The following is a 13,065-nucleotide window of genomic DNA, read 5'->3' as shown; positions in this document are numbered from 1 at the left end:
TTTTTTTTACTGCACGAAAGTCAACACACATTCTTCATGTACCATCCTTCTTTGGTTTTTATTTTGTAACTATGGTTGGTCTTCATAATTATTGTTTTTGGTCCATGATGTATTTGTAAAGAAAATTTTTGTAAAGTGTGTTCCGCATGCTCTTTTCAAAAGAAGAAAATTTGAACTTTAAAAATATAATTTTTGTCTCCAAAAGAAACCATATCAGCCTCCTCCTAGTTACGTTGGCCCCTTGAAGTTTTCAAGTCAGCTTTGTTAAGAAAGGAACCCATTCAGCCTAATGGATATATATATATATATATATATATATATATATATATATATATATATATATATATATATATATATATATATATATATATATAGATATATAGATATGACATATTCAACCTCTTCTCAAGCACCAATTCAAATTTGATCATAAAATACATAATATCTTCTGTTAAGCCATGTGAAGGAGAGAAGAAAGAAGGATGAAGATGAAGGATGAATTTCTCCCTTTGTTTTACAAGATCGAATCGTTGTGGTAGCCCTTTCTGCTGGTTGAATCTTTTTTGTACAAGATTGAATCTTTGTGTTAGCCCTCTATGTTAGACAAATATTTGTACTAGACCAAATTTCTAAGGAAGGATTGGATTTTGAGGAAGGAAGAAGGCCTAATTCTAAGCAGACCTAATCATACCAAATTTTTTGGGAATATGGCTTGACTAGGATGGAGTTGGATTATGTTCAACCAAGTTTATTTGATGGTCAATTTGACCTTGTAAATGAATAGGATGTCTAGATGTATCTCTTGTTGAAAACAAGAATTTCTCTAAGGAAAAAGTTGTTTGGTTTTTCCCCCATGTGGTTTTTCCTAGGGTAAATGCTTGTGTTCATGTGTAATTGTCTATTTATTATACTTTTGGCATATTTTTTTATTATTTAGCTCCTCTACGTAATTGCTTTATGATGATAAATGAATACAAAAGAAGATTAACCTAACTAAAATCATCAGAAGTAATTATCAGTTTAGAGGATACCCTAAAAATCAACATTTGGTACTATCACAATAGGAGATCCACATGGAGAGGAACTAGGCATGATGACTCCATTTTCAAGAAATTCTCGAACTTAACTTTTATCTGTACATTCTCAATTATGGACATCTTGCACATACCAACATTAGGAAGAAGGGAACTTTCTTGCAATTGAATCTCATGTTGAATCTCCCCCTTGGGAGCCAATCCTTCAGGTCCCTGGAATATTTCATGATAGTTAGAAATGAGAATAACTAATTCATCCTTATGAGAAGGTTCACAACCCTTAAAATCAGTACATTGTTCAACATCTTTTACTTTCACAATTATAAGTAAAAATTTCTTTCTAGCATTTATGAGCCTCTTCATTTTCCTTGCACTAACAAATGATAATTTAGTCTTCATGCTATGTTCCCTTACAATATACACAACCCCGTCTTTAGTGAGGTGATATTTGTTTTCCTCCTTGAAGAATATGGCTTTCCTTTCATACAAGTAATGGCTTCCCAATACAATTCCACAAATATCAAGAGGAACCACATCTAATTGAACCTCATCAACAAATTTTGAAGTGATAGCAAATTTAAGTTTGCATTTTTTGGTTACTTGTAGCTTTGCATCATCACATACATAGCAGAGAGGATAAGATTTCTTGTGAGGTGTTGTTTCTAATTCCAGTTTCTTGAAAATTGCATTAGATATTACATTTACTTGGGAACCAATATAAAAAAAATAAAATAAAATAAAAAAAATCAACTTTCATATGCTTAAGTATCACCCTTATGTGAAAAAACATGCTTCTTCTACTTTTAGGACTAGGAGATGGATTAGAAGAACTAGAAATGTCATGAGAAGATGTTTTACCTTGCATTCCTACAGTTGTGATCTAAGCTTCATCTCTTGAATCAGATCCCAAATTTTGTTGCACTGTGGCAATAGTATTTTTCTCTCCTTTTCCTCTAAACCTTTTAGGCCTTAGTTTAGGATGTATCTTCCAAAAATGAGCATCATCGTACCCTTCCTTTCTACAATGAGAACATGTAGGCTTTGCCTCTTCTTATTCATTGTAGCAATCTTCTTGCCTTTCCCCTTTCCTTTGAAATTGACTTATAAAAATTTAGATGTTTACTTTTGTTTGAAATCACTTTCCACATTATTTCCTGTGGAATCAATATGAGTAGCTTGGACACATACTTCATCCAAATTAGTGGGATTAAATAAGAAAATAATATGGTGAATGTAACTATGAAATGCACCAATATATTTTAAAAGAGTTTCTAGATTATATAATGGAATATTTAAAGCCAATGCCTTCTTCCTAAATTATTTAGTAAAGCTTTTTATGCTTTGTCCTTTTCCTTGTCTCAAATTTTTCCATTCCATGATTTCTTTCTGGGTGTATGCTAAAGGATAAAACTATTTCTTTAATGCATTAGTGAATTTTGACCATGAAGAAAGGATCTTAAAAATATTTTTGCTACCTTATTCAAGTTTACTCTCCCAACAAACCAACGGTGTACCTTCAAGTTGTAAATAAGCCAATTGAATCTTTACGTCTTCTTCAACAATATGCTAAACATGACAATAAACTTCTATTTGTTAAATCCAATTATCTAATATTTATGAATTAAGCTTGTCATTATACATTGAAAAGTCAAAGTTGACTTCCAATTTTAACAATGGCTTCACGGGTTCAAAGCCTGCCATGCTATTTTAAAATCATTGCAGGTTGTAATAACTTCAAATAGAAGTTTCCACTTATACATAGTAAGAATCAATGGTTGATACAACAATGACTCTTTGGGTTGTTGCTGACAAGGTCGTGAGTTCAAACCATTTGTGCGACTCTTCTAGAGAGGTTAAGAGAGTTTTGTTCCAACCTAAGTTAACACATTACTCCACTTGATTGGTCCACATGTCACACAATCAACGCCCAAGACTTAATTAGTTGCATAGCCACCTACGAAGTCAATTGCCACATAAATGCCACATCATTGTCTCTACCATTTGTCCTCGATTGATGCTACCATGTCACTGTCACGTCAACCTCATATCATGTTTATTCTTTTGATCCTCCCACGTGTCCTTCATACAACCTGCCATGTGTCACCCTTTGGGACTACCACATGGCACCTATATCCTTCCTTTTTGCATGTTTTTGCAAAACATCGGAATGTGATAACTTTCTCATATAAAGTTTGTTTGAGCTCGTTCAAGTTATGTTGGAAAGATATCACTAAGCTCCTCATCATGGCAACCTTTTCGTCTCAATTTTGGAATATTTAGTTTTGAGGCATCTTGGATCCTCCCAAATCACTTCTTGACTTCCTATGGTTTCCTTGAAAATCCTTTCTCCTTCAAGTGCTTCACATGAACAAACATAACCAGATAGTAGAGTTATTTTTGGTCTACCCTGCTCGAGTGAAGGGCTCTCTCTCTAGTTTCCTCAGCTAACACACTTCAAGCCTGTAATTTGTTGTCCAACTTCCATTGATAGGTTTACAATTTCGCAATGTTTTCATTCTTATATTTTTGCATTGACAAGGATTATAGGTTCACACAAATTGTTCAGGCCTTTTTTTAAATATTTTTCTCTAATTGTTACCATCTTCCAAACTCTACTCAAAACAACTAACTCAAAAGTTGACATGTTTTCTACCCACAAGTGTTGCTTCACACAGGAAAGGTCCAAGTTCCCCTTCTTTGGATGTGAAATCAACCAACACTCTATTGTGAGGTGCATAGCCCATGCTCAAGTCGCCCCAACACCTTCTCCCCATCCTCTCATAGCTACTTAGGTAGCTAGTAGTTCAACAAGAACATTAGGGGTCATAACATTAAATTTAGGGAATATGGGAAACTTCCCATTCTCCCTTACAAAATTCCTATGTAACCTATCCTTCCATACATCAGGATTCATATAGGATTCTCCTTCTTCTTCAAATTTAATAGTTTATAATTTAATCAAAATATTTACAACAAACAATCTTGGCAATATATCCATATTGTCTCTTCAACATTATCATCCCTTAATTACATTGCAAAACTTGGGGATTAGAAAAAAGAATGTTACATTAGAATCATAGTGGTGAAGATCCTTTTCATTGGCTGCAAATCCTAGAGTTTGTGACTTGAAGGAAATATTTTAGAAAGTAGTATTTAAAATGATGGATGGTTGAAGTCAAAACTACTATGGTCCATATAGTAGCCTCATATGTTTCATATAAATAGAGTTTCCTTCAAGAAACTACTAATATATTTAATCTCACAAATAATGAAAGTTATTAGTATTTGTGATCTCATAGAAGAGGAAAACTACAAAAGAAATGAACTACGCAACCCATCATAATCATCACTTTTAATGAAGAAATATAATAATGAGAAAGCATAGTGACTAACATCAATAGTGTGTGAATATAGCTAATTCAAAGGTAATGAACATGAAGTTTGGAGGTCTAGGTTTAGGGTGAAAAACAAATCAATCCCAAATTTTAGCTTGTAAAGCTGAGTCACATGATAAACAAATAATTTCCCTAGTAGAGGGAGACAGTATTGTCAATGTTCCTAATAGATTCCAAAGACAATAAACCTAAACTTCCTCTACCTTTCTTCGCAACCTCGACCCCACTGCATATCGCCATTTCCAATGTTGTTTGAACACCCAAATTTTATCAAAACCCTTAAATCAAGGTTATAGAGATTTATATATAATTCCTAGTTCATAATCAATATAAATTTATTAATTAAAAGTGCTAACATAGTCATTTACAAACTTTATTAGTTGAAAAAATAATACAAATGTGTACTTAGAACAAGGGCTTCTAAATATTGGTAATTGAAGGCCTCATACTTGGGAAATGCTAGAATATTAGATATAAATATACCATGAATTGCTCAACTCTGGAATCAAATAAATGTTGTGAGGTGTTATAGCATGAGGGAATTTGACTAACATTTGGGCATAGCAAGAAGTCATAGTTGAAGAGTTTAAAACATAACTTATTGGTATTTTATCTATACAACATTGGTAGCTTATTGATTGAAGTAGATTTGAAAGATTTGATGGTATTTATGTTTAGTTTATTTTGAAAGGAAGATCCATGTGCTTAAACAACAAGCATAAGTGGTCATAAAGAAATATGAATCTAAAAATTGAGTAGAGATATATGGGATGATTAACTTGAATATTATGGATGAACCCTCTTTTACATTTCATTGCTAAGATTATTAATCTCATGATAGTGAATATAATGGAAAACATGAACATTCTAATCATACCCAATAATAATCTCAATTATCATTTCAAAAAATGAAAGCATGTAAACTTGAAATAAATGATTATCACCTCTCCTCTAAGATGACTTTAAAGGTTGACTCATATTCCCATTTTATTGTGCTTCCAAACATGAATTTCAATTATTTCATTTTTCCTTCCAAGGAAATCCTACATTATGGCCACTATAACCTTTTGTGGTACATGGTTGCAACGTGTAACTATCTTCTTCAACATCAACTATCTTCTTTCTTTTCGCATTTTGAGACTATTCTTACTCCTAAAACCAATGTTATGTTGCACCAACAACATCTGTCAATTTAAACTCACCTTGCCTATTACACTAATTTAAGGTTTAAAGATATGCTAAGAAATTATGAATAATTTTTAATAAGGATGCATAGTAAAGATATATATATATATATATATATATATATATATATATATATATATATGATGAGATATGTCTAGGCTTAAAATATCCACAAGTAATAAAGCTTCTTGTTATGACACACGATTTGAAATTCATATATATATTACAACCTACACATAAACAAAATTTAATAAAAATAAATTAATTACCATTAAAATATATATAAAATAAAATTTAATATTGAAACAGTGAATCATCTTTTTAAATTAAAAATATTAATTCAAAATTTTAAAAATACATTTATAAATTATAACTCTATAACTTAAGCTAGGAAATGTTCAACTTTGACATGAAGGGACTCCCCTTTTCTCACAATGATTTCATGTTTGTCAATATCGTCCACAAACTTAGCATAATTATAGGAAAATATACAATATATATTGGCGCTCAAATTCTTCTGGATAAAGAAAATGAAACTGCAAACTTTATAAAGACGCGACCAATTTGATGCTTCCTCCCATCTTCCACGTCATTCATCCCAAAATTTTGCCTACAGTGATGATTTTGGAAAGTGCCAACGTAAGGTGGTCCCTACCACTATAAATATTTCTTCTGACATATTGTCAATCTTCCACCGAATCTCATGTTAGTGGGCTATGCTGTACAACTGTTCGGTGTCATACTTTACCTAATTTTCCATCCCAATTGAAATTATCATCTACATCTGTGACGAAATAGGGTCCTACTTTGTTGTCGTACTGTGTAACATGTGGCTCACAGTTTAGGAAATTCCATGGCGAAGGCCCACCCGGGACTATGGTGCACATCCCCTAATGTCATGGGTGGCCAATATTCCGTTGGAAATATCAATCAATGACAACTATACTGCCAACCATGGACGTCGACACTCAGAGCCCCACTTGCTGCTGCTTTAATTTACAGTGATGGACGTCGACTCCCACTTGCTGCGGCAAAGGCTAACGAGCATGCCATAGGGCATTAAATGCCCGCTCAGCTGCAAGCCCGTTAGCCATATCTAACACGCGCGCCCAGTAACTTTCCGAACACTCCGTCCCCACCTCGTGTTATATGGCTAACAAGCTTGCAGCGGAACAGACATTTAATGCCCTATGACAGGCTCGTTAGCCCTTGCCACTTGCTGCTGCTTTAATTTACAGCGATGGACGTTGACTCCCACTTGCTTCTTATATGGATGGATACCACCTGTATTGCTTAATAAATTAAGCTATCAACCTCAGGAATCAAATCATGTCTCGGGTTAGTGGATGCAGTTGCTTTTGCATAAAGTTGGGCCCCACATATCTGTGGTCAGCATATCTTCTAAAGGATGCTGGAATATATGGTCGGTGACTCAACCCTCAATAATGCAGTGAACGAAGGAAATTGGCAGCAACTTTCCTGTTTTCACAATTTAATAATAACGATGCAGGAATATATGTTCGGTGACTCAACCCTCAATAATGCAGTGAACGAAGGAAATTAGCAGCAACTTTCCTGATTTCACAATTTAATAATAACGATGCAGGAATTCCAGGCCTGCTGCCAACCATCTACAGTGATGGACGTCGACTCCCACTTGCTTCTTATGTGGCTGGATGCCACCTGTATTGCTTAATAAATTAATTTATCAACCTCAGGAATCAAATCATGTCTCGGGTTAGTGGATGCAGTTGCTTTTGCATAAAGTTTGGGCCCCACATATCTGTGGGCAGCATATCTTCTAAACGATGCTGGAATATATGGTCGGTGACGCAACCCTCAATAATGCAGTGAACGAAGGAAATTAGCAGCAACTTTCCTGATTTCACAATTTAATAATAAAACAAAAGTATCTTAAATTTCATTCAATTGAAATATAGCCTATGTCGACTTGGTTCGTTCAGCGAAAAACAAGTCCTCTGAATTAGTGTCTTCATTTGTTCTCATCGATTCGCTGTTAGGTGGTCTTGCACTGGTGAGATCATTCCCAATCTCTGTAAAACGTCTTGGATCTCGCTTGCTTCTTTCTTCTCTGTAAAACGTCTTGGATCTCGCTTGCTTCTTTCTTCTTCTGTATCCGATGGCGGACCATACCGGGGATATCACATGCATAGCCTCTTCTTCGTCTTCATCCACCAGCACTGGCCAGGTTTATGACGTTTTTTTGAACCATCGCGGTCCCGACACAAAGAAAGGCCTCGCCAGCCATATCTACCGTAGCCTTATTGTCCGTGGGTTAAGAGTATTTCTGGACCAGCCCGAGTTGCGTAAGGGAGAGGACATGCCTTCTAAAATCAATGAGGCTATTCGAACCGCCTCAGTGCATGTCGCAATATTTTCTCCAACATATGCTCAATCAAGCTGGTGTCTTAACGAGCTCGCACTAATGGTGGAATCCGGGTCCACAATTATTCCCGTCTTCCATAATGTTGATCCTTCGGAACTTCGCTGGACGCGGAGCGGAGATGGAGTGCTCGCTGGAGTCCAGAGTATCCTCCGCTGTATCTCTCCGTGTCTACTGGGCGAAAAGGGAAGGTATGCTCGAGACCTGCAATTGCTAGAAAGCAAAACAACATTGGATCCTCGTACCAACAAAAAGAAGCCACGCTATGATTCTAGCACTCTGGAAAAATGGAGGGATGCTCTCCATCTTGTCTCCCATAAAAGCGGTTTTGATATGAACGCATACTACGGGTAAGCGCCATACTTTCTCCACTTTTTTTTCTTAGTTATTTAATGAATAATAAGGTATATCATACTATATTTTCGGAGACGTTTCTCAATCAATATATCGTGCACATCGTTCAGTGACGAAGGGCAGCTAGTTGATGGGGTCGTGGAAGAAGTGTGGCGAAAAGCTAGGAAAACACCTCTTAATGTGGCCAAATACCCTACTGGCCTCGTTGAAAAAATAGAAGACGTGGAAAGAATGGTGCAGCAGCAAAGCCAGAAGATGAGGGTTGTGGGAATTGTGGGTCTTGGCGGGGTAGGCAAAACGACCCTTGCAAAAGAATTCTTCAACAGACACAGATCAAATTATGATCGATATTGTTTCTTGTCTGATGTGAGAGAAACCGCAACGAAGAGCTCTTTAAGTTCATTGCAGACAAAACTTCTCAAAGACTTGGCTTATTTGAAGGACGTGCCAATAAGCAACACCGATGAAGGCATAGAGGAGCTCCGAAAGCATCTCAAATCCTCCCCCCGATCTCTGATAGTCTTAGATGATGTTGATCATATTGATCAACTTGGCGCATTGTTTTCACCAGTGATAGATACCATTCAGGCCAGTAGTTTAATCTTGGTCACTTCTCGCAATAGGGATGTACTTACAAGCTCGGGAATTCTAGACGCGTCTATTTACAACCAAACAGCCCTTAACCGGCAACAGTCTAGAGCACTATTCTGCTCGCATGCCTTTGACCAGAGTTGTCCAGTGACGGGATTTGAACAACTGGTTGAAGATTTTTTGGATTTCTGTGATGGATTGCCCTTATCTCTTAAGGTCATCGGAGCGGCCATTCGTGGAAAAGATTCTGAGATTTGGAAAAGACAATTAGACAAAATCAGAAGAATACTTCCTGATGATATTCATAGCAAGCTTAAAATTAGCTATGATGGTCTGGATAAAGAGCAGCAGGAGATCTTTTTAGACGTCGCCTATTTATTTATAGGAGAAAGCAGAGATACCGCCATCACAATATGGAACGGATCTGGCTGGGACGGATGGCTGGGTCTCCGTAACTTAGAGAATAGATGCCTTGTAGAGATCGACAGTGAAGAGCGTATAAGAATGCACGACCACCTCCGCGATCTCGGCAGAGATGTAGCAGAGAAGGAACATCCGCTTCGGCTTTCGCGACCAAATGTCAATCTTCTTCGTACTCTTTCCCCCTCATCGCCTGTACGTATGTTGAAGCTCTCCACGGATTTTCAAATTAGCATTGCCATATCTAAATTGCCTTTTTGTTTTGAAATTTTATAAGAAAAAAAATCATGTTTTTAACAGCTCCAAGTGAACAATTCAGGTGCGAGGAATTAGCATGGATTATGGAAATGGCAGCGAACAATTTTTCGAATACATTAGGGTCAACTGCAACCTAAGCAGGTTGGAACTGCTTAGGGGTGAAGGTTCTTTTGTTGAAAGCGTATTCAGTGCAGCGGAGTTACAACAACTGATATATCTCCGATGGGAGAAGTGTCCGATCTCCTCAATATCTTTCACAATTCCAACAAGGAATTTAAGAGTGTTATACATAAAGGGGGAAGAATTGAACACACTCTGGCAACATGCATCTCAGGTAGTATAAATTCTAATTGGTTTGGACAGACATCGATTTACATTTCTCTTCAAATAATATAATTGCTTGCATTTAAGAATTGTCTTTGTTTATCACGATGTCAAATAGGTGACATTTACAGAGGCAAATCAACTTTAATGTTTTTATGTACACATTGCAGGCACCACTACAGTTGAGGGAATTGTATATTGATGCTCCCCTTTCAGAGGTTCCGGATTCAGTTGGGATCTTGACGAGCCTCCAGACACTCGATTTTTCCGGGTGCTCCAGCTTGAAGCAGCTCCCAGACTCGACGGGGCAGCTGACGGGCCTCAAGAGCCTCCACTTGAAATACTGCACCAGCCTGCAGGGGCTCCCAGACTCGGTGGGGCAGCTGACGGGCCTCCAGAAACTCAACTTGCACCGGTGCTCCAGCCTGCAGGGGCTCCCACAATCGGTGGGGCAGCTGACGGGCCTCCAGAAACTCAACTTGCACGGGTGCTCCAGCCTGCAGGGACTCCCAGACTCAGTGGGGCAGCTGACGGGCCTCCAGACACTCGACTTGAGCCAGTGCTCCAGCCTGCAGGGGCTCCCAGATTCGGTGGGGCAGCTGACGGGCCTCCAGAAACTCGACTTGCACGGGTGCTCCAGCCTGCAGGGGCTCCCAGACTCGGTGGGGCAGCTGACGGGCCTCCAGAAACTCGACTTGCGCTGGTGCTCCAGCCTGAAGGGGCTCCCAGACTCGGTGGGGCAGCTGACGGGCCTCCAGACACTCGACTTGGGCGAGTGCTCCAGGCTGCAGGGGCTCCCAGACTCAGTGGGGCAGCTGACGGGCCTCCAGACACTCGACTTGGGCGGGTGCTCGAGGCTGCAGGGGCTCCCAGACTGGGTGGGGCAGCTGACGGGCCTCCAGACACTCGAATTGGGCGGGTGCTCCACGCTGCAGGGGCTTCCAGACTCGGTGGGGCAGCTGACGGGCCTCCATACACTCGACTTGGGCGGGTGCTCCAGGCTGCAGGGGCTCCCAAACTCGGTGGGGCAGCTGACGGGCCTCCAGACACTCAACTTGCACTGGTGCTCTAGGCTGCAGGGTCTCCCAGACTCGGTGGGGCAGCTGACGGACCTCCAAACACTCGACTTGGGCGGGTGCTCCAGCCTGCAGGGGCTCCCAAACTCGGGGCAGCTGACGGGCCTCCAGACACTCGACTTGGGCGGGTGCTCCAGCCTGCAGGGGCTCCCAGACTCGGTGGGGCAGCTGACGGGCCTCCAGAAACTCGACTTGGGCTGGTGCTCCAGCCTGCAGGGGCTCCCAGACTCGGTGGGGCAGCTGACGGGCCTCCAGACACTCGACTTGGGCGGGTGCTCCAGCCTGCAGGGGATCCCAGACTCGGTGGGGCAGCTGACGGGCCTCCAGACACTCGACTTGGGCGGGTACTCCAGGCTGCAGGGGCTCCCAGACTCGGTGGCGCAGCTGACGAGCCTCCAGACACTCGACTTGGTTGGGTGCTCCAGCCTGCAGGGGCTCCCAGACTCGGTGGGGCAGCTGACGGCCTCCAGACACTCGACTTGGGCGGGTGCTCCAGCCTGCAGGGGCTCCCAGACTCGGTGGGGCAGCTGAGGGGCCTCCAGACACTCGACTTGGGCGGGTGCTCCAGCCTGCAGGGGCTCCCAGAATCGGTGGGGCAGCTGAGGGGCCTCCAGACACTGGACTTGGGCGGGTGCTCCAGCCTGCAGGGGCTCCCAGACTCGGTGGGGCAGCTGAGGGGCCTCCAGACACTCGACTTGGGCGGGTGCTCCAGCCTGCAGGGGCTCCCAGACTCGGTGGGGCAGCTGACGGGCCTCCAGAAACTCAACTTGCACCAGTGCTCCAGCGTGCAGGGGCTCCCAGACTCGGTGGGGCAGCTGACGGGCCTCCAGAAACTCAACTTGCACAGGTGCTTCAGCTTGCAGGGGCTCCCAGACTCGGTGGGGCAGCTGACGGGCCTCCAGACACTCGACTTGAGCCGGTGCTCCAGCCTGCAGGGGCTCCCAGACTCGGTGGGGCAGCTGACGGGCCTCCAGGGACTCGACTTGGGCGGGTGCTCCAGCTTGCAGGGGCTCCCAGACTCGGTGGGGCAGCTGACGGGCCTGGAGAATCTCTACTTGGGCGGGTGCTCCAGCCTGCAGGGGCTCCCAGGCTCGGTGGGGCAGCTTACGGGCCTGGAGAATCTCTACTTGGGCGGGTGCTCCAGCCTGCAGGGGCTCCCAGACTCGGTGGGGGAGCTGACGGGCCTGGAGAATCTCGACTTGGGCGGGTGCTCCAGCCTGCAGGGGCTCCCAGACTCGGTGGGGCAGCTAATGGGCCTGGAGAATCTCTACTTAAGCGGGTGCTCCAGCCTGCAGGGGCTCCCAGACTCGGTGGGGCAGCTGACAGGCCTCCAGAAACTCGACTTGGGCGGGTGCTCCAGCCTGCAGGGGCTCCCAGACTCGGTGGGGCAGCTGACGGGCCTCCAGAGGCTCAACTTGGAAAACTGCACCAGCCTGCAGGGGCTCCCAGACTCAGTCGGGAACTTAACGAGACTCAAATGGCTTAACTTGTCTGGGTGTTCCAATTTACAGATGCTGCCCAATTTTCGTCATTTGAGCTCGTTGGAGGAGCTTCACTTGTTTGGATGTTCCAATTTACAGATGCCGCCCAATGTTCAGCATTTGAGCTCGCTGGTGAATCTTTATGTGTCTCACTGTTCAAAACTGCAATGGGGTGCTGGAGTAGTCGAGTCCCTGCGCCATCGACTGGGAAATGGCTTCATCGAAGAAGGAAGCGAAAACTTTAATGAATAAGGCTACAGCGAGTTGTATAATATAAGAGAACTTCTTCAGATCAGATGGCCATGGTCCTCGCCACACCCCGCAAAGAGCGTTGTGTCATTAATCACAGGCAAAATGAATTACACAATGTACAGAATGCTCTACATTTTACATCTTGTGTAGTAAAATATACTGGTGCAAAATATGTTGAGCCATAATAACATTTGAGTTTACGGTACATATAACATTCGAATTTATAGTGATTTTTTTAATATTTATGTTTTCTTAAATACAACGCATAAATATAAATTTTGTTTTCTAAAT

At 41.8% G+C, this 13,065-nt stretch overlaps 1 protein-coding gene across 1 annotated transcript; it reads left to right on the top strand.

The window, feature by feature from the left end:
* The first annotated feature begins 7,591 nt into the window (after nt 1-7,591).
* Nucleotides 7,592-11,714, top strand: LOC149171234 (disease resistance protein Roq1-like). The gene is made up of 4 exons (XM_089424047.1): nt 7,592-8,368; nt 8,483-9,578; nt 9,703-9,975; nt 10,136-11,714. The coding sequence occupies exons 1-4, from the start codon at nt 7,755-7,757 to the stop codon at nt 11,570-11,572; spliced, it is 3,420 nt and encodes a 1,139-aa protein (XP_089280173.1). The 5' UTR covers nt 7,592-7,754; the 3' UTR covers nt 11,573-11,714.
* The last annotated feature ends 1,351 nt before the right edge of the window (nt 11,715-13,065 follow it).

The sequence above is a fragment of the Pinus tabuliformis genome, chromosome 4_2 (genome assembly GCF_031772625.1).
Source record: "Pinus tabuliformis cultivar Carrire ecotype Pingquan chromosome 4_2, CPIR1, whole genome shotgun sequence".
In the NCBI taxonomy this organism is placed as follows: Eukaryota; Viridiplantae; Streptophyta; class Pinopsida; order Pinales; family Pinaceae; genus Pinus; species Pinus tabuliformis.
The sequence above is the reverse complement of the archived record's forward strand: the minus strand, read 5'-3'. Positions and strand labels throughout refer to the sequence as shown.